The sequence below is a fragment of the Manis javanica genome, chromosome 7, assembly GCF_040802235.1.
Source record: "Manis javanica isolate MJ-LG chromosome 7, MJ_LKY, whole genome shotgun sequence".
NCBI classification, from domain to species: Eukaryota; Metazoa; Chordata; class Mammalia; order Pholidota; family Manidae; genus Manis; species Manis javanica.
In genome coordinates, this window is record NC_133162.1 from 102,531,368 (window position 1) to 102,553,303 (window position 21,936).

The 21,936-nt window shown below is 44.1% G+C and overlaps 2 protein-coding genes across 17 annotated transcripts in view; both read right to left on the reverse strand.

The window, feature by feature from the left end:
• LYPD1 (LY6/PLAUR domain containing 1) overlaps nucleotides 1-17,497 on the reverse strand; it is a 38,730-nt gene extending 21,233 nt beyond the window's left edge. Inside the window, exons 1-2 of the mRNA XM_017664965.3 lie at nucleotides 17,018-17,497; nucleotides 15,604-15,741 (exon numbers count right to left, since the gene is read on the reverse strand). Of these exons, the coding sequence (XP_017520454.1) occupies nucleotides 15,604-15,741; nucleotides 17,018-17,069 (190 nt within the window). The 5' untranslated portion in view covers nucleotides 17,070-17,497. The remainder of the gene's footprint in view (nucleotides 1-15,603; nucleotides 15,742-17,017) is intronic.
• A 1,264-nt stretch (nucleotides 17,498-18,761) lies between these two features.
• The window catches only part of NCKAP5 (NCK associated protein 5), a 942,960-nt gene continuing 939,785 nt past the window's right edge, over nucleotides 18,762-21,936 (reverse strand). For 15 of the 16 annotated variants that reach the window (XM_073241351.1, XM_073241347.1, XM_073241344.1 and 12 more), the window contains one exon: nucleotides 18,762-20,279. In XM_073241351.1, coding sequence (XP_073097452.1) covers nucleotides 19,998-20,279 — 282 coding nt within the window. In that variant the 3' untranslated portion in view covers nucleotides 18,762-19,997. The remainder of the gene's footprint in view (nucleotides 20,280-21,936) is intronic. The other variant, XM_073241355.1, reaches the window with a different exon arrangement.

Genomic DNA, 21,936 nt, shown 5'->3' on the forward strand with positions numbered 1-21,936 from the left:
GAACTTATACTCCATATAATACATTTCTATCTAGGGGTTGGCATACTTTTCTTATGTGTCAGGCTAGATAGTAAATATTTTGTCCATTGCAGGCCAAATGGTCTCAGTCACGTGTGCTCAGTTCTGATATTCTACATGGAAACTGCCATGGACAATATGTGAGCATATGGGTATGGCTGTGACCCTATAAACTTCATTTACAGAAGTAGACTGCATTAGTCTGCTCAGGCTGCCATAACAAAATTCTCCAGACTGGATGGCTTAACAAAAGAAATTTTTGTTTTCACAGTTCTGGAGGCTAGAAATCTAAGATCAATGTACCCACAAATTGGGTTTCTGATGATAACCCTCTTCCTAGCTTCTAGACAGTGATGTCCTCACAGGGCCTCTCCTATGGGGCTGCCAATGGAGCAGCGCCCCACCCTTATGACCTTATCCAACCCTAATTAGCTTTCAAAGGCCCCACCTTCTGGGCTCAGGGTTTCAATATATAAATTTTCAGTGTGTTGGGGGGAGGAAAATTCAGTTGATGACACAAGCATTGGGCCAGGTTTGGCCTGGGGCCCATAATTTGTGACCTCTGTTCTATTCTATCAAAATCCAATCACCTTTACATAATGAAAATTTTCCCTTCCACTCAATCTTTCTTCTCTAGTTACGTGAGAGAAGCTACCAAGAGTTTGGAACATTCGCTTTTTAAAGAATGCCAGAAAGGATCTCTGTGGGTTCTAGGGGTGTCAAAGCTTCTGTATCAAAGGTCCTTGCTAGTTTTATGGTATTTGTAGAACCATATAGCCATATTTTAAAATGTTTTTCAACAGAACTGAAACATAGAACTGAACATAGAACTATGTTCTTTCTATTGCACACAAACCCTGCAGCTGGTGTGGAATCCGCAGGAGTGGGGAGACCCAGGCACAGCTTGGAGGGAGAAGTGAGGAAAACACAGCAAAATTAGAGCTGCTCCCTGATTGTGTCTCCGGTCTGGACAGAATGCAGGTTGGTTGAGTAAAACTAGCAGTTAGGTGGCTTATGGTTCTGTTATTTAACATCAAGGCCTGTAGGAAAACCAGAGCTGACCCTGGGCCCCAAAGTTCTGTATCCATGTGGTTGTCTCCAGGCCTGACTCTCTCTGACGCCCCCTTTCGCTTGAACACGTCTTTATTTTTTGCCACAATAAAAATGCTGCAGGGTAATCTTATCACCCCTTGCCAAAGCCCCACTGATCACTTTTCCATGGTAGCTGAGCTTTGTAAATTAAAAATAAACTACCTCAAGTCAAGGAAGCCGATGTTTCTCAGGCACATCACTGTGGGCTGCACAATGCTCCTCAGTCCTTCTTCCAGTATCTCCCATATAACCAGAAGCCACCAAATTTGTGTAAAAAGCCCTTTCCTCTTCTTCAGTCTTGTTTTCTCACTGGTGGATCCAGAGGATTGGCTGGGCCCCGTTGCTCTTTCATTATCTGCCTTTAAGAAGCGAGAGAGCCTCTTAAGCAGTAGGATAAATATTGATGTGGTAACTTGTTTGCCCTCCAAGCTTCATTGTAATTTTCTAGATGTGCTTTCAGGAATTTTATGGTTTTCTAAAGTCTTCTTAAAAACATCATACCAGACAAGAAAAAAATTAATGATTTTGTTTCTTTCAGAAAACACCATTTTCAATAAATTTATATTGCCAAAGAGAAAACTGGAGAGCGAAAGCAGCAATGTCAGTTATTAAGAAGGTATTCAGTATTATGACAGTCTACTGTTCAGTTTTTTTTAAATGCATTGTTGCTTGGCCTATCAAAGTGATTACTTAGCCTCAAAATGCATTCGTAGTTGCCAGCAAACTCAATGGGAAATTATATTTGCTAAGTTTCAATAACAAACTGAAATTATTAGTCATTTTACCTGATGAAAATCCCCTGGGAAGAATTACTAACAGTGTTGGCATGTAAGGAAAGGCTGGGCTGAGCACCAGAAGATCAGAGTCTTCCATTAAGTTCTTTCATTAAGTTCTGGATCTTGAAGAAGTTGTAGTCTTCTCATTTATGGGCCTCAGTTTCCACATCTATGAATGGGGTAGAGCAAGTAGAAGTAGAAAATGTCCATGTTCATTTTACCTCTGGACAATTGTTTAAACAGTGAAAGAAACATTAACTCTGGAGTCCAATAGACCTAGATTAGAATTCTGAGATAATCCAGTGAACTTCTTGAAGCCTCAGTTTACCCATTTTTGTAATATTTAAGTTATTTTGATAGGTTTTATTATTTAAAGGTCATTACTTTTTTACATGTTTTTTCTATTTTTTTACACTGAAATAAAGTTGATATTTCAATGTAAAAAAAATGGAAAAAACGTAAAAAATGTGCTCAGTTTATCCTTTTTTGCAAAAGGGAGAAAAGGGCGTCCTTGTATACACATCTAACAGTAAAATGGTGAGGATTAAGATGTGAGTGCATGCAAAGACCTGTCCCTGTGCCAGCCCACACTATGTGCCTAAGACACATCGGCTTCCTTGACTTGAGTTGTTTTTAATTAAAAAAACAGAGCTACCATGGAGAAGTGATAAACAGGGCTTAGGGAGGGGAGATGTAAGATGAGCCTGGAGTATCGTATCTTGTGGGGGCAAAAAATAAGGATGTGTTCAAACAAGAATGCAACATGTTGAAGGACACAGAAACTGACCTCCCAGTAGACAGCTATAGAAATCTGAGCAACAAAATAATTATATACTGGGTTAGAACCCATAGAATGAAGTGAACATCCATGAGTTCACATTCACACAAATAAATGCGTAAATAAATATTTGTAGGAGAAGGGCCAGCTCTTCCTTACAGAAGAATTCCAAGCTATCAATGCAGAAGGAATGAGGCATATAGAAATTAAGATTAGAACTCCATAGGAACAGTTGGTGACGGATTGACCGAGAGACGCTGAAATTATTGAGCAATGTTTAAAGAGAAATAGCTATTTATGTAGTTTCAAAGAATTTCCTTATCTATTAATTACAAAGTGAAAAACAGTCACTTTAGTAGAGAAACCCAGGAGACACCATCTTAATCATGTGATTGAAGTTAACATCACCAGAAATTAGACATGCTGACATCACATGCCCTGATGTAATGCATTGAGAAGAAATGGCACATTACCCCCAGGTAAGTAACCTCAACCTGATCATGGGAAAACATCAGACCAAATCAAATTGAGGGCACCTTACAAAGAGCTGACCAGTCCTCTTCAAAAGCATCAAGATCATAAAAGATAAGGAAGGAATGAAGAACTGTCAGGGATTAGAGGAAACTCAGAAGATGACAACAAAATGCAATGTGTGATCCTGGATAGAATTCCAGGAACAAAAGAGGAAAAACTGGTGACATCTAAACACAAGTTGCAGTTTAGTTACCAGTATTGCACCAAAGTTAATTTCTTAGTTTTGATCCTGTATGAGGTCATGCAAGTTATTGGCATCAGCAGAAGCTGAGTGAAAGGTATACGGAAATGGTATTATTTTTGTATCTTTTTTTAAGTCTGAAATTGTTTCAAAGGAAATGTTTTAATAAAAGATATTTGTATGGGTGAGGCACAAGTCTGTATCACTTTTCTATGTTCTAACCAAAAATGCTTTAGTGAACACACCAGCCCACCTTTCATGCTAATGACCAATACCGTGATGCGTGTCTGCGTACGTGACAGACCTAGCGTAAAAAACACCTATGCTATTTCACTTCTTCACTCATGCCTCACAGGCGTTTGGAGACTCCTGAGATGGCCGTCAGTGTGATGGGCTTGAGAGAAGATTACTGGGGGGATGTTTTCTCCCCGAGCTCTATTTCCTTCCATAGAAAGGGACTCGGTGTAACTCCCAGCCTCTTTTAACCTCTATTCCTTCTTCCCCAAGGCAGGTGAAGGGACACATCTGATGGGTAAACTGTGGAAGAATGAGCCAGGCACACATTGCATATCCCCATCCTTTGCCTTCTTCATGGTGAGTGACTCACAGCAAGTAGGTGAGCAGTCCTGCTCCTTAGGACAAGAAACCACCCTCTTGCCTTGTCTGGACTGGGTAACCAGCTAATTTGGAGGTGCTAATCTGGAAGCCCACCTCTCATTGCAAAGCTGTTCCCTACAACTTAGTCTTTCTCAGTAACAATAGTGATATTTTTGGCTTCATCTGACTTGTTCCTTGTTTTATTTCTTAATTTGCTCAGAACCTCGGTAAGAAGAAAGGATGGTGACCATTGGGCACTCTCCCACCTGATTGCATTTGCTCCAGTTTGCACTGTCTTAGAACTTAACTCTAGTTGTAATTCTCTGCAGAGTTGGAAAGCATATTCTAACTATCTACCCCAAATAGCCTCCAGATGTTGAGAATCAGAATAACCATTTAGCACTGTTTTTGCTGGGTGAGTTGAGCTGTAGTGGGGCAGAAAGAGGGTCTGGACTATGGCATACTTTCCCACCCCAATCCCGGATGGATGTACATGGAACTCTGGGCCATCCAAGAGGGTATGGGGCTACAGTTCTGCTATGACCTTCTTGCTATAAGAATGCTTCTAAAATAAGTAATTTACCCGGTTTTCTCACTTTAGCCTCTGCCCCAATGGCCAATTAAAATAGAGGCATAAAGCATGTGTTCTCTCAGCTTTCTGGTCCATCCTGCATTAGTCTTCTCCAATATCCTCCTTTGCCTCTGCTTTCTTTGCTGGTACAAAGATGGAAATTTCTAAAGAGAGACTTTAATAGTCCATTACTTTTCACCCCATGTTATGCAATTTTGTTTTAAAGTTGAACTTCTATGGCAAACTGCTACTTGTGTAAATGCTCATCTGGGACTGAGACTCATCTTCCTCTACTCGAAAAATAACCAACACTTACAGCACCAGAGTTATGATTACATCACAATAAATATTCTATGCAGGACTAGGAACAGCTCCTCAAAGAAAAATGCTTTGAGACACTCAATTAGAATGAACTACATGTATTTACACTGAGTTTTGAAAGAAACTGCGAGGAAAAGATCTTCGATCTGTTCCGAGAATTTTTTTCCCTCTTCAAGAACACCACGTGAGGGATTTTTGACAGTCTTTGTATTCTAACGGACACATCTCAGGAAGAAGAGGCTTGGCTGTATTTGTGCCTTGTTATCGCCCTGATGGGCATCATTTATCAGGCATAAAGCAAGGAGAAGACTTGGAAGGTGGTTTTCTTCTGGACAATTTTGTTTTCTGGCTGTCAAGTACGTTTCCTTGGCTATGGATGTAAATATTTTAAAAGCCCAAGGATTCCTGCCATTTGAGCCACACAAGAATGTTAACAACCCATTCTAAAGGGCAAAAAAAGAAGCTCAAGAGGGGCACCAGGTTCCACACTTGGGACCCTAATGCCATAGGTCCATCTCCGACGGCCGCAGGACTGGAAACTGAAAGTGATGCTAACGATCTGCAGTGACCCCAACAGTGAAAATAAAAGGGTTAAGAGAACAGCCACAACAAAACAAGACACAGCAAGAACGTTTTTTTCTCTCATAATCAGGATGTGTTAACTTCATTATTCAGAAGCCTTTGATTACCCTTTTCAAACGTTTTTTTCTTGGGTTTAATTTTCAAGGCTGTTAACCACTGATGCCAACTTAATTATAGCAAGCAAACAACCCACCCATAATGTATGATGCCAGTTGTCAGTTTCCTTCAGTTTCATGAGGTCTGGACTTCTCTGCTCACTTACAACTTTCAGAGGCAGGAAGGTTCCTGCACAGTCACTTGCTTTTCTTCAGCTGGTGTCTTTGTTTCCCAGTTTGCCATGGGGGATTGAGGGAACAGATATTTATGTCTTATTATCTCAGTATTAACTGTGTCCTTCAATAATTTATGAAGCTGTGCTCTTGCATTTTTAACCTTGAAGTCTTTCTGGGTATTGTTCAGAAATGGCAAGTTTAACATAGTAGGGCCCTAGGATTCATAATCACTTTCTTGCATACAAATTCACATAAGTGCAGGAAAGATAGAGTCCTTTATAACGGCTCCAGTTGGATGAACCAAGAACATCAAAGTATTTAACCCAAATCGTCCTTGTATTTGTTGCCAGAACATGGCATTCTATTCTGTAGAAAATATCCTCACATTAAAATTTAGTTATTCTGCTGTATCTCAGCATCCAGTGAACTAAAATTCTGGAATGTCATGGACATTGTGAATTAAACTTTAGGACATCAAGAGCAAGCATATATTTCTTTCCCTTTTCAAAATGTGATAGTGATTTAGGATCAAAATCCTTTGGCAGTGAATTTCAGTGTGCATTTAGGCAAGAGAGTGGGTGATGTTCAGAAGAGGGAATCATCTCTGTTCTTTGTTCAGGGCCCCTGGAAGGACTATGTTTGAATTCTTCAGGTTGTGTGCATGGATTTCTCAAAAGGTGATCTGGCAGACACTGACAGTTGGCCCCCCAATAGCCATCCTCTGCCTTCTTCCTTACAGCAAGTAGTGGCTGTGAGATGATGTTCTGGCCAATGAGAGAGAAGCAGAATTCTCTTGGGGGCACTGTAGGAGAACTTTCGTTTTCTAATTAAAAGGAAAATCTGCAGATAAAAGCTCCCTGGTGCTATCGTTTCCCTTTAGCTTGAAGTTAGCAGCCACTTTGTGACCAAGAGGCAACAAGGCAGACAAAAAGTGGTCAACATGCTTAGGAAAGTGAATAGGAAAATGGAGAGAACCTGGTTCTTTGATGACATCACTGAGCTGTGGGACAACCACAGGACCAACTACTTCTGTACTATCTTGTTAGGTAAATGATGTCTTTATGGCTTTCTCATTGCTTAGGAGCTATTATAGCCAGAGTTGCTTTGAGCTTCAACATGAGAATAGCACCTTTTATGGCAACAATACTAACGATATTCAATAAATGAGGCAAGAATACAAGCAATCGGTTGGATTTTTAAAGAGCAGTGAAAAGTATAAGTGCAATACAGACATTAGGAGAGCAAAACCATAGTCTTTTTTCCCCTCTACTTTCCTTTGTGGTTGAATCTGGCCAAACTAAATCGTTTAGAAGTACACCCCCCAGCTGAAAGTCAGATTGCCTCTCTTTTGTGAAATGCATCCACTGGTACTTTAAACTTGCATGTCCTGTGCTGGAGAGGCCTGCAGGGAGCAGAGGTTTGCACGGGGAGCAGGGCTATGTGAGGGCATTTGTTTTTTTCCTTTGAAAGTTCATTACCAAGGCAAATCTCCTCAGCGTAACAGAGTTCCAAATAACTTCGACCTTCAGCTGATAGGATTAGTTGGGTGGTGACATGTCCCCAGCTGACTTGACTACCAAGTTGGCTTTGACATGCAGACCCAGGTTTTACAAGGCTTGGCATAGTCTCTCCAGATCTGAACCCACTCTGATGTTAAATGTCTGCTGCTGACTTGCTTTATTCTTTCCCTCCCCACAGCCAAACCTGGGCTGAGCAGAAAGCTGTTGGGCTTTTCAAAAAAAATTAGGAAGCTCTTCACTCTCCAGGGGAGGATCTGCCACTTGCTACCTTTCCCTCTGACAGCAGGAAAATTCTGGGAAGAATCTCAGGCTTTTTTTGAACCTGATATCCCTTTGCACTCCCAGTTTGGATGTCTTCACAGGATGAAAAACTAGTCCACTTGCCTCATCTCTTGTTATTGCTGAACAGATTCTCTGAAGTTCCCAGAGACCCAGTGGCATGCTAGATTTTGCATAAGCAATAAAACAGGGCATAAAACCCATGGCCCAGCGTCACTTAATACACCTGCTTCCGCCGGTGCTCTCTGCAGCAGCCTCAGCGAAGGGCCCCCTAAGCTGCTCCACATTCCTACTCCAGCCAAGCACAGTCGCGCAGTGACAGCAGGCTCACGCCACATGCCTGGCATTGCCGCCGCTGGCACTGTGTCCAGTAGTTCCTCCGCTCCCGCGAACAAGTCCAAGAAACAGAAAAACATAAAAAGCTATTGTCCATGTCCAGTGAGAAATGAAATGCACTGGACCAAGTGTCACAACTTCCTTAAAATAATACAACCCTCCATCACTTTTGCATCTGGATGCCTCTCATGGTTTGCCAAGTCATAAAGCTGGAAATTAACGTCTTGAACCATCACTGCTTTACTCTATTTAGACACATTCCTTTAAAAAAGCAATTTATTACAAACTATTGCGGTTTCACCTTATCTATGGCACTTAATTCAGTTCACTTCCTGCTTTGCTTTGTACTGTTGGAAGCAATCAGAAGACTGTGAGCAATTTATTAATAACAGAACATGCCCTGCAGCTCTGGCCTGAAAATAATTCCTGAATCACAACATAACCAAGAGCCACAGTTTACACCAGAGAGAAAGAATTAATGGCATGTATCATAATTCTTTTGTTTATTTGCAGGCTGATTCAACATGCATTTGGTCGGAGCTCCTAAGTTATAGATGTGGCCTTTTGTGGAGTGCCCAGGGGAGGAAACACATCGTCTTCTACCAGCAATTTTCCTCCCCCGCAAAATACAATCATGTCTATCCTAATGAAAGCTACAAGGCAAGGCAGAATCCAGCTTAGTATTTACTAAGGGAACAACAAAGAAGAAGAGAGATTTCCCACTTTAAAAGGAATAAGTGGTTCTGCAAACATAAAGGCTATAACCAGTGATTGGGTTTTGGGAGAAAAAGGTGAGACTTGAGCTTCACTGAGTATTCACTGTAGATGACCAACTCATGCCGGAGTCCCATCTTCTTAACTAAGATCTCTCCCCAGAACATTTCTCAACCTGCTCCACCCTCTAGCCCTCTCAAGGGAAGAAAGTTTAACCCTCAGGAAAGAAAACACCTTTCTGTGCTATACTCTTCCCATCTGTAAAATTATAAATTAAGCTCCTTTTTAGCCCAAGAGGATCTGGGATCACTAATAAGAACTCCAGGTATCAGGAATAGCCCATCCAGGTGCCTGATACTTCTGTGGTTAACATAAACCAATTCAAGATCCCCTCATGGAAAAGGAGATTAACTCTTTAACAGATGGCAATGGATGGAAAGCTCAGCACTCAGCACCAAGCAGATGCGTGATAAAGATGAACTCCTTTGCCCGGTGGCTCACTGGAATGACTTGCTCTCAGTACGAGATTTTAGTTCAACTCAGCAAATTGGCTAATTAGCCCAAGGAGTTCCAAGGTTCATAACCATGCCCTATCCCACCCCATCTCGTCCCAGCCCACTCTATAAAATTCAGGGGTTTGCCAAATTTGAGCTTTCTCTTCAGATCGCTGCCCAAGAAGAAAGACACACCTCCAAATGGGAAGTGAACTGAATGACCCTTGAAGTGAAAGAAGCCAGTCACGAAAGGCCACATATTATATGATTCCGTTCATAAGAAATATCCAACTAGGCAAATCCACGGAGACAAGAAAGTAAATTAGTGATTCCCAGATTAGTGACTGCTGAAGGGTACAGGGTTTCTTTCTGGGGTGATGAAAATGTCCTAGAATTAAATATAGATATGTATCTGGAAACAGATTATATTCATAGCTCTGTGAATAACCATGAATTGTGTACTTTAAAAGGGTAAATTTTAGGCACATTAATTATACTGCATAAATATATATACTTACATATTTTATAATATATATCTTTATATATGTACAAAGGTATTCAAAAAGCAAAAACAATGACATTATAATGATTGAAAAAAATCCTGGGGAAGGGAAAGGACTTGAATTTTAGTCCCACTGGCTGTGTGTCTTGAGCAAATTGCTGACCTTTGCATCCCAGATTCACTATCTATCAAGTTAGGATATTATCTCACTGTGAACCTTCTAGGCTAGTTATGAGACTTCTGTTGCAAGGAATTAAAGGTTAAATTCAAGGACTCTCTCAGTCCGAGAATGAGGAAATAAGCGTGCACAGTAACTTAATGCTAAGATATCCCTGCCAGCCCCTACAGGCAGGTACTATTAAGGATGGAGCAACTCCTGATGAGTCTTTCGGCAGGATTCTACCTTCAGGACTGATTGCTTAAGATGGTTATACTGACAGCGTTGCTCATTGTCTTGATGCATCTCACAAGAAAACAGGTGGTTTCTACATTTTACAGGGGAGAAAGCTAAGGCTCTGGGACAACACATCACATCTTCAAAGTTACCAAGCATGGGAAGCCTGGAGCATGGGTGTTCTCTCCCCTACTGGAACCAAATAGCCTTTCCACTCAACAACTAAAAACAGGGATCAGGATGTGCAGTCTTTCTGCAAAGTATGCTAATAAACCTTTGCCGTTGGGCGTTTGGGTATTAGAACCTAAGTCAGTCAATCATTCCAGAAGCATGGAAAGAAAAAAGAAGGGTGGGAAGGGAGGAGAGAGAGAGGATGCAGGCTGTAAATTCAGATCTTTTGTTTCAGCAATACATAAGGGAAGGAGATTTCCTTTTCAAAGTTCAAAGGAAACAGTGTTTTGTTTTCATACTTCGTTTCATTTTTCACTTGGGAAAAAACCCCAGCTTTGAAGCCTGTCTGTTTAAACTCATTAGGAAAACCATCAATGAAGGAAGCTTTCATGAAATGGTAGTGGGAGGAATTAGCGTTATGGGAGAGTCGGATCAATCCTCAAACACTTCATCTACTGAGAGGGAGGTCAGCACTGGCTGCTTGTTCAGCTGGAAAAGTTAACATAAACAAATGCTCAGCTTACTGGAGAGTCCAAGAAACTGAAGACATTTGATATGTGCCCAGTAGTCCTCAGCAGCCAGCGGAGCCTGCCACATGAAAGAGAGACAGATGCTTCTTGAGGACTAAGTGAACAAACTGATTGGCAAAATGTCTTGCCCTAAAGAGAAAGGTGTTCTTTTAGTGTCCTGCTGAAAAGGAGGGAGTGATATTGACATGCACTACACAGAATCTTATCCTGTGTAATTTATAACTTTATTGAAGTTGACATGGAAACCTTGTTAGCAGGGCTGCTGTTAATATAGGAGGATATCTTTCCTGACAACTCTTTTTTAAAGTTTTGCAACCTGTTGAAGTCTCCTTGGCAAAATTAAAATACAGTGACTTTTTTTGGACTTTGATTTTTTTACTTTTTTCTTAGAGCACAGTCCACCTGATTCAAAATGGATCTGAGGGTGAGAAAGGACTATAGGTGGGATGTCTAAAAGGTAAATGACAGGACAGTGATGGTAGGAGAAGGAAAGAGATAGGACAGTGGTGGTGAGGGGACCACTGAAAGATTAACATATCACTGGTCTTTCTAACACAGTTGTTCTGGGAAAAAAATGTTAGAAAATGTCTTTTTGCATACGATTTAAGATTAAGTAATTTATGACTTGAACATCAGCAAAGGAGGACTTAATATTTTTATTTTTCTAACAAGGTTTATGTAAGTGTGTATGCAAATATAGACAGGCAAACACAAAAATATACATACACAGATGTGCCATTTTGTGTGTGTGGGTGCACATATGTGCATGTGTGCTCCTTAAAGAATCCTGGTATAAAAGGGACTGTGATATAATATTGATTAGCAGAACTGGCCCTTCTTCCTGCCAAGTCCACCCCAAGGACAAACCAGAGCCTATTGTTTTAAGCTGCGGTGAAATTAAGCAGGACATATACTTGGAGAAATATAGGCCATGGTTGGCTTTTTATTTCTTTCTGCTGTGAGTGGATGACTGATTATTTTAGGGACCATCAGGTCCTCATTTGCTATCCCTTATTTAGCTCATGAAAAAGGTGTAAAATTTACCTATCTGAGGCATGGAGCCATCCCTGTCCAACTTAATGAGCAACTAACCAATCCAAAAGGAAAATAGCCATTACTTATACAGCCATAAATGTAGATGTAACATGGCATATAAATCAGTAACTCTTGTATTGCAAAACAGACAAATAGATTAATGCATGTTGCAATGGATGGGTGAAGAGATCGATTAGGTTACTGATTCAGACCATGAACTTTCTCTCAATATACTGCATTTAACTTTTAAATAAGGTTTAGGAGAACCTGTAACATTTTGCTCACTGACAGAGCTATATTTCATTAAGGGCAGAAATTGGCTAGTCTATAAAAATTAAATTACGCCCCTTTCACTTATCTAGTCAAGAGGAAAAACTCTAATTACAGGATTGCACTGTCAAACAAATGCAAATTCCCATTCTTTATATGCTGGTTTAAAAATTCTTATTGGTGAGGGGCTTCTATTCTGAAATGAAAATCAATGTTTGAAATATTTTGCAGAGTGCAGTGATAAGCAACAGCAAAAGAAATTTCATTATCAAGGGTAGTGGGAAGTAGATGCCAGCTCATTAAGTGCAGAGCTTGTGAGAACAAGTCACTTGTTCTGCAAACATTTAAATATCAATTAGTAAGGACAATGAAAGAAGCCTTTCCTTCCCCACAGCCCAGTCCAAGCCTTATTACTCCAGAAATGACCAGGGGACAAAGAACAGCAGAAAATAATCTCAGCACCTACTAGGAATGCCACTCTAGGGAATAGGAAAGGTTAATTTTAAATATACTTCCCAATTGAAAATTAAATGTACCAGCTTCAAAATTCATAAGAGCTGAGTTTGCAGACTTAATCCAGAAAGGACTAACTAAAGGCCTGGGCATATTGTATTGCTGGTATTTTTTGGATAGGGAATGCCTTTCATTTCAGCTTAATGTCAAACTTGCTTGGATCATTAAAATCTCTTAGTCTGTTTAAAACTCTTGTTTTTTTCTACACTATGAAAAATGGCAGTCCACAAGCACTCAAACTTACAAAATTCTACTAGCAGGTTCCCATAGCCTTCCACCATCCACCTTGTGGCCCATCCACTTAACCAGTTCACTAAGCCTGTTAGGTGAATTTAACAGACATGAAAATCGGCCCAGCCTGTAGCACCTTGCCTGGATTCTCTTTTCAGGCAAACCTGGGGACGTTTTACAATATGCTGTAAGGAACATCAGTGGACCAGGAAGCAGTTGGCTGGTGGACTTGAAACAGACATCTAACTTTTCTAGACCTTGTTTTCCTCCTCTAGGGCACAAGGTTGGTCTAGATTAGCAGTTCCAAATAAGGCATCGAGTGAGGAGTTTATAAAAGCTGCAAGGCCAAGTACACCACAAGCCTCCAAAACTCGCTTCTGCAAGTGGGGACATGAGGCATGTGGATTTGAATAAAACTCCCCCAGGAAGATTCTGATGTTCACCTTCAACTAGGAGTCACTGAACCCTTCCAGATCTAACATGCTAAGACTTCTCAGAACAATATTATTGATCAAATAAAACAATTCTTACTTTGATTCCTAATAGTATCATTTAACAGGCATGACTTTCTTCCTCCAGAGTGGAGAAGCTAACCTTGAAATAGAATTAGGAGCTGGTAGAAACAAGGGCCTCAAAAGAGGGTCACCAGATTTCCTGAGACACTCCACGTAAAGTGCCAAGGACAGTGCCTGATGCACAGGGCTCACACCAGAAGGCAGCTCTCACTGCTGGACGACTGTCCTGAGCTGTGGTTACTTCATCAGCATCAGGCTGGCTCTCCGTCCCCACCAACCCGAGGAGAGCGGGCAGCCTCACTGATCTGCTCTAACAAATACATGGAGATGAAAATGCAAGTGCCTTGGAAGCCACCCTGAACGTTGCCCTTTTGACACAGGATGTACATTTGGCCAGTTTCTACAGGAATCAGGTTCAGAATGCCAATTCCATGTACACAGAACGTTGAGTGCCCCCCTTATAACTGGTTTTTCCATTAACTGTTTCTTAGACTTCACAACTGATTACCTTACTTCAGGCTCTGCCCACCTATTGACCTGTGAGATGCAGCCAGAGGAACCTGGTTTGGAGACAAGGGGCCCACCTTGACTGAGCTAAGAGTAAGTTCAGGCCCAGCACTTACAGACTGTCTGTGCTAAAGGCTCCCACAGATAAGATAGGCATTATAATGCCCGCTCTGCCTTTATTACTGTGTGGTTTGGCGAGATTCAAGCAAGGAGAAAAACAGTACTTTGAAAATGGAGTGTGTGATATTCATCCCAGATCCACTTTAAGAGAGGAAGAAATGTCTCTCAGAAAAAGGACACCTCTTCTGGCTGTCATTTGGCTCATATCTCTTTTCTCTCCTTGTAACCGTATCCCAGCTTGTAAAATATGATGCCCAGGTAGGCAGAGGATTCCGAGGAAGTTCCTGACACGTCCATAGTAAATTCTGCATTTTTCTGGCTCTAAAATACTGCCTGGAAGAAAGGTGCAAATATTTGAAAGAAGCAAAGTGTTCAGAGAGATTCTGACTCAAATCACAGCAGTTCCTCTGGTAAAAGGGCAGTCAATTTTTGCTCCGGTAAAGTGCTCAAGAATGAAACACAAGTAGAAAAGAAACAACTTACCAAAATCATCTATATTCACCTTAGCTCAAGAATCATCGCTAAGTTTTGTTTTGCTTTTTTAATAGCCCGAATCCTTATGGCAAACCAGCACATGCTACTGTTCTTGGGAAGACTTATTCTTGAGGGCAATGATGACTCAGACTTTCCCCGAGAGGTGCTCTGGTGGTAAGAATTCACACCCAGGCCAGTGATGATGTACAAAGAACAGCCCTTAAACTGGCACACACCCCCATCATGGCACAGCAGTGAGCTCTCAGCTTCCCCACAACCGTGTGGCCAGCAGCAAGACATTTCCAGGCCCTTCTCTGTGAAGGACTCACTTTTGCAAGGGGCGGGCTGTAAGACCAGCCCTTGTGTTAATTTGCTAGTGGCTTAGGGGAATCACTTCACAGTTCTAACCTATTTGCCATGCTGTGGGCAGTACACTTCAGCAGACTAGTGAGGGGCAAGGCTTCGGGTCATTCACCAAACTATCTTTTCACTATCCTTAAAATGGCAACAGCCCTGTTGATGGGTTTGACCTTGGAAATGAAGCCACAGTTCACCCATTTCCTCAAAGTTCCAGTTGCCCTTTTAGGGGACTTTGATTTTGGATAAGACTATTGGGAGGGGGTAGGGACTCCCGCCTCAGTGAGAAGACTTTGGTCAGCTGGAGTGAGTAAGTGAAACTGCTCTCCCAACACCCCGTTTCTGCCCTTGCTTGACACCCAGGCCCTCTCCTCAGCCAGCTTGTGGGGCTGGGAACTACATTCCTTTGAAAGAGCTTGGCAATTTGTGCCTGGAATTTGATGCATTAGTTCTAAAATTAAATAAAGATCCCATAGTGTTCTTTAAAGAAATATGGCATGGCTCTATGACAAAACACATTTTTCAAGCTCTGACCTCTGGGCACTTCAACTAGCTTCATATTTCAGGCTGACATCGCTCACAGGCTACGCCCAAGCCTTGCTGTTTATCCGTATACTTTGAACCTCCTGATCAGCTTTTAGCAGAGGGGGTGGGGGGGTCAGGGGAGTAAACAGAGGAGAGCCACTAATTCAAATGCACTTCCCCGCCTGCGTCCCTTGGGGAGAAGCCCTGGCAATTAACTCTAATGAGATTAAAGTAACTTGGAACTCTTCATTTTCTCAGCACTGTAAAAGTAAATCTGTGATAACCAGGGTGTGCATTCCATCAAAGTCAGTCCTGTAGCCTGTGATTTACCGGCCCGCTCCCTCCCACCCCTGGCCGGCTGGAGAGGGGAGGAGCAGGGCTGTCGGAGGCCTACCCGCACTCTGCTCCATGACTTCTTTCTGACACATGTCTTGAACGTTCACTGTGCAGTTCACGATGAACTCGGGGGAGGAGCAGTCGTTGTTCAGCTGGAATTCTTCACACTGGTAACACTGGATCTGCAGCGCAAAGCCTGCGGGACAGACGCAGTCGGGTTCAGATCCAACCCCCACAGGGACCGTACGGAAAGCATGACCCGCTCAAGCCCCTGCACACCGGGCATCTCGACCCCTGGGGTTCTCGGGCTCCGCGCTCTCGGGTCTTTAAGTAAAGCGACGTGGCGGAAACCCGCAGGGGCGGCGCGGACACCCAGGGTCCAGCAGAATGAGGTGTAATTCTGCCCGCTGCCCCCGGACCAACGCTCCAGAAACAAAGAGCACCATAGAAGCGGAAAAGAGAGGGATACAACCCGAGAGCGAAGCTCCAGAGACGTGCAGCAGCTCGTCTTCGCCAAAGGATTCGCCTAATTGTTAAGCGGTTACAAATTACTTAATTACTACTTTAACACCTTTCGCGATTGCATTCCCTGACGCCTTTTTAGTCTTATTTTTGATGTCAGTTTTCCTGCGCTGGGGCTGCTTAGGCTCCCTACGGGACCAGCCGGGACGCCCGGAGGATGTGCCGGCCGCCGACTGCTACTGTGCCCCAAGTCTCCAGCCTGTCCTCGGGACGTTCCTGCAACAGCAGGGGTGGCCGCAGCGTGTGGAAAGGGGCAAGTGTGCACACGCATACACCCGAGCCGCTACACCACAGCCTTTTCTTCCCGGCTTTCAGGGCACCATTTGTCGAGGTTGCCGGTTGCTTACTAGAGAGCAGGACGGAGATGTTTCTGCACCTCTCATCGCTCCAGCCCTGCTGCTCCGCTCGGATCTACTGGCTCTAGTCTATCCCTAACTCCTCCTGCTCCCGGGCGGGTGAGCCCCAGACCGGCGCGTCCGCATCCCAGCCCCACAGCCGCCTGCGCTTGGAGCGCCGCAACCCTGCCTCGCGCGCCCGGAGCCCAGGCTGCCCCACGCGCCGCTCACCTGCCGGCGGCGCCACTAGCAGCGCTTGCCAGAGATGTCTGACAACTTGGCGGGGTTCAGGTGCTCTGGCCCCCTTTCCCTCGCGGAGGCTCGGGCACTGCTCGGGCCCTCCCGCCGCCCCAGGTTCTCGAGACCGTGCCGCCCGAGCACCTGCAGTTGGAGCTGGGGCTCCGCAAACCCGCCGTTCCCGCCTCTCCTCGCGCAGCGCGGGACTCGGATGCTCTCCCATCCACGCCTCTGGGCCCCAGCCGCCGCCGCCACCAAATCCCGCTGGGCCACCCCAGCGCAACGCGCGTCGGGAAGTGGGAGCCCGGGGGCGGAGGGGCCAGCGGGTAGGTCGGGTGCGCGCGCCTGCCCAGGCTGCTAGTCTCTTCGTCTTCTTACCTTGAAGAAAGAACAATCCGCAGAAAGTTGCTGCGACGCCGAGGACCCACATCCTCCCGGAGCCGCGGGGCCGGGCGCGGGCAGGCGCATCAGAGGCGGCGACCGCGGCGGAGGCTGCCCGGGCCGCAGCGGCTGTGGCTGCCGAGGATGCCGGGGCCCGCGCTACGGCCGCCCAGGCCACCGCAGCCCCCGCCCGGAGGAGCCGCAGGTGCCGCCGGCGGCTCCAGCATCGCCCGCGCCCGGGCTCCGGTCTGCGGGGCGCCGCTCCTCTGGCTCGCGCTCCGGGGCAGAGCGCGGCGGCGCCGGAGTTAGCGGCTGAGACTGAAGGAAGTACTGACGCTCCCGAGCACCCAAAAAAGTCTCGCCTCTTCTCCCCACCTCCCACTCCAGGCACCACGTGACGGCTGCCGAGTTGGGGTGGGGGTGGAGGGCGGGGAAGACTGGGACAATCTTTCCCAGTCCCCACCCCTTCCTAGCTCCCTCCTCTCCCGCCTTAGCACATCCCCGGGAATGGGGCGGCAGGGGGAGAGGGAGCGGGGAGTTTTCCGAGATTGGGGAGGCGCAGCAGGTGCCGCCAGGGAGCGGTGGGGGAGGCCTGCTTGCCAGCACAGAGCACGCTCCCCACCTTCCCGGAGCCCGGGCCGGCGGGCGGCCGGAGTCAGATCGCCCAGCCAGGGGGGCTGCGGGCGGGAGCGGGCGCGTTCCCGTGCGCCTGGTTGAGTCGCACACCTGCAGGCTCTCCCGGGTACCCGGTGCAGCCGCGCCTGCTCCTCCTCCAGGAAGCCCCCCTCATTAGTAAGCTTGGCTTCAGCTGCGGCCGGGCGGGCCCTAGACCTGGCTGGCGCGCTGGTCCCGGCAGTCCTTCTTCCTCCGGCCGGCGCGCCCCGCGGGAGGTGTGGTGACAGGGCCCGGGTAGCCCGGTCTAGGAGAGGGTCGCCCCGGGGACAACCGCGCCAGCCTCCAGTAGGAAGCAAAGTCGGGTGAAGAAGGGAGTTGCTCTCTATTATCCCCTGCCTCCGGAAAGCCGGACAGCTTCCTCCTGCTCTCCCCAGAGCCGCGGGTTCCTAGGGCATGTCCTCGCGTCCTCTTCTGCGCGCCGTCCCAGCCCGGGGCCCGGGCGCTGCCCGCCTGGGTCCCCTCCCACCATTTCTCCTCTCCCGGCCGATCGACCCACCTCGAGTTCTCCCGGGGACGCCACTGTGCAGTTCGCCGTCCCCGCGGCCGAGCCTTGCAGCAGGTGGTGCGCGAGCCTGCGGGCGCGTCGCGGGCGCCTTGCCGCCCCCGCCCCCCGCCAGTCTCCCAAGTCCCCTGGGAGCATCCGTCTCTGTGGAAGTAGCTTCATAAGCTTCGCCAGTCCTCACACTGCACCTTGGGCCTTCTCTTGGAGGAAGCTCTCAGGCCGGGACGCTGATTGTTTATTTCCCCCCCTTGCCAGCAGAGCAGGGCTGGAAATGACTTTCTTGTAATTCCTCTGCAAAGATCGTACCACATCTGCCTCAGGCTCCTTTCCCTTTGCTTCTCTCTTCTTTTATATCTAGTCATTAACCTCTCTCGGGGAGACTGAAATGCTTTGACCATTAGTCGCTTGTCTGCAGACTCTGGCCTTATAATTGGCTGAATAACTATCCTGGAGCAAAAGGGCCCGTTTATTGATTCTTTGGGGAATTCATCTTGGAGCACGTGTGTGATTTAAATACCTGGGCCAAAGGGCCCTTGAACGACTTCTTTAAAGTTTTCAAAAGGGTGCGATTGTAATACGACTTTTATTCAGAAATGAATCAAAATAATTAAGTCTGAAAGACAATGACACTTTACATAATTTTCATTTAAGATAAAATTAAAATGTAACAAATTGCACAAATTAACTAAATAACACTGATCATACAATACTCTTAAACAAATATGTACTAAAGTAACCATATAGATCCTAAAAATATTTCTATTATACCTAGTTTACAAGCTCCTGTACAAAAGCACTTATAAATAGTTCACATCTAGAAAAAATACAAATAACCTTTAAAATAGAATTTATCCTTACATATAAACAGACTTTGTAGAAAAAAGGATATTAAAATGTAGGAATTTTTTTAGCACCAACTGTTCCTTTTAAACAGTTCCTTGCAACGTTTAAAAAAGTGAACGTTGCAAACAGGAATTTGCTCTCATTTTTAGATTGCCCGTATTTTAATAAAAAGCAGGAAGATAAAATCAACAATGTTGAGAATCATAGAGCACTGAGTACAAGAGAATGTAGAAAATGCTTGGAGGGAAAACCTGCTATTGAAAATGGAATCAGGTCACTTCTGACCCTTATCCCTTCTGTCACTTACCCCTTCCAACCAGTGTCACACGTCAATACCATTTACCTTTTTCAGTAGGAGCAGAATTACACTTATTACTAGAACTTGAATCTTTCCAGCAACAATTTGGAAATTGTACTAGAATTTAAGTTTATATCCAATTGAAATAGCAAGATAGAGATTACAGTAAGCCATCTGGTTTTTGTCAGGCCCTGGTGTAGCTTTACAGAGTGTACCCACAAACAATCGAAGGACTAGGACACTGAACTGAACACAAACTTTAGTTGGAATTTTTTAAAAATATATTATCAACTTCTAAGATCTAGGACATCGTTTCAAGAGCATGGCACTGATTCAGTTTATTGCTGGCTTTTTTTTTTTTTTGCTACAAATATAATCCCTTTTCCAAAAAATTTACAACTTCTGTACAAGTATTCAAAAAAAAAGTGCAAAATTAAGACTATATTGTCGGTGTGTTTGTTTTCCATTCTCCTGAAGCAGGACAAATGGAGTTGATCTTTCCTGCCCTGTCAAGATAGTAAGCTCCAGGGGGTTGCTTGCTGTGAATCTAACAGTGTAGGCTCTGGTGTTGAAGGAGTTTGTTGTCACTCTGCCTGCTGCCCTGCCACCCCTGTTTCTTAAGTGCTCCATTTCCAGCTCACTAAGGAAACACAAGTCCTTTATACATCATTTGAACCTTGACTTGCACAGGAAGAAAAGCTATCATATAAAGAATCACTCAGAGATTCTAAATTGTCTACCCCAGGCCTATCAGAGCTACTCAAAGATGCCTGTTCATTTCTTTCTTTTTCTTCCTTTTGTTCTTCAACCTTGTTCAGTGAGTTCTTCTCTTTTTCTAATAAAGTCACAGTTTTGCTGTTATAGTTATTGAACGACTCCAGGGATATTTTAGATAATCTATTCTCAGGATCTCCTTTTGTTTCTTCAACTTGTTTCAATTTCTGCAATAAAAAGAGGAAAATATTAGAGACATATTTCATTGAAAAATCAAGTTATTCCACCCAATATTCAATTATTTCCTGTATAAAGTGAAGTTTAAAGGGATAGAGAGAACCTACAAGTCTTTAACAATAATTAAATGTAATAATAAAGGCAATTTTCAGGATAAATCAAGACTCTAATCATTTTACTGAGATAAATAGGTCCCAATTTGCAAACCGGTTAAGTGCCACTTAATTTCATTTTAAATGGATCCATTTGAAATTTGTTCAGGTAAAGTGCCTTATTCTTAAAGTTTCAAGCTCCTCTCTCTTCTTAGTAAGAATTATTAGTTGTCCTGTTTCTAAATATGGGTAGAGATTGAATTTCAGCCAGCATACGGCTATATGAAAAAAAAAAGCATACAGTTCCTCAAATTGCATGAAATTTACACATTAAAATTGTCAGAAGCCTTGTCATGTCTGTATATTGTCCCTTCACAAGTCCTAAGATATTTGAAAGAATATCTTCAGGTCTTTGGTTGTAGATTCTAAAAGGTCCAAGGCCTCAAAAAATAAGTGACAGACCTGCACCTTAGCAACCTCTCCCCCTGAGATTCTAATAATACTGATTCAAACAGGGATATTTATAGGATGCTATCTGTGGTTTCTAGGACTTTATAAAACACTGCAGTCACATGCAATGATTATTGTAGGGAAACCCTGTAAACATGAATATATTCAATTGTTCAAGTAACTCCTAAGGTCTGAGGTAAAAGGAAAGCGAGAAACAGATGCAAAAAGCAGTAAGTGTGGAGAGGTTAAAGCCCATAACCCATTTCTCAGCTTCTTTTCCTCTTTCAGGCAAACGTATCCAAACACAAGGAAGTAGAACCAAGACTTAGACGTGACAATAATAACTACCATTAAGCACCCACCATGTAAAAGATACTGAACATACTTTGTCAATAAGCCTTTTCACAAATCTGCAAGTCACACACCCCCATTTTAAAGACAAGAAAACAAGGCTCAGAGTGACAGTGTTACTTGCCCAAGGTTGCTCAGCAAGTGACACAAAACATGACTAGATTTCCTGTCTGGCTGCCTTCCCTGCCTTAAAGGGGTGCTTATTTCATCATATATCAATCTACTGCAGTATTACTGATGGAGCCAATTTTCAATCTCCAATGGCTACCTTGAAATTAGAGGCAGACTAGGGAATAGATTCCTATTATAGAAAAGTTGCTCCATGATTAGGAAAACACCAGGCAAGAGCCCCTTTATATGTCATGCTAATTTTTAGGCATTTAAAAAAAGACTTATATAGGATAATACTAAAAATACTTGGAAAGAGTGGGATGCACCAAATATGAGTAAAAAGAGGGCATTCAGTGTAATTTCTCTTCACCTGAATATCTTCTCTTTTAGTCTTTATTCAAGAATCACAAGCATTTTCCTTGCGTGTTTCTTGGCAATGTGGATCTCAATTTCCTTCAATAAATACCTATTGGTAAAGCTACCAGGAATCAGGTGGAAGGTTTTGGTGAAAATGATACATGGCTGAATACAACCATGTCCTGTAGGGGGAAGTGGAGGCTGTTGAGGCAGACAGACCTGAGCTTGAATCTTGGCCTTGCCCATTTTGTGGGCCTGTTTTGTGGATGTGTGAGGGCCTGGGAGT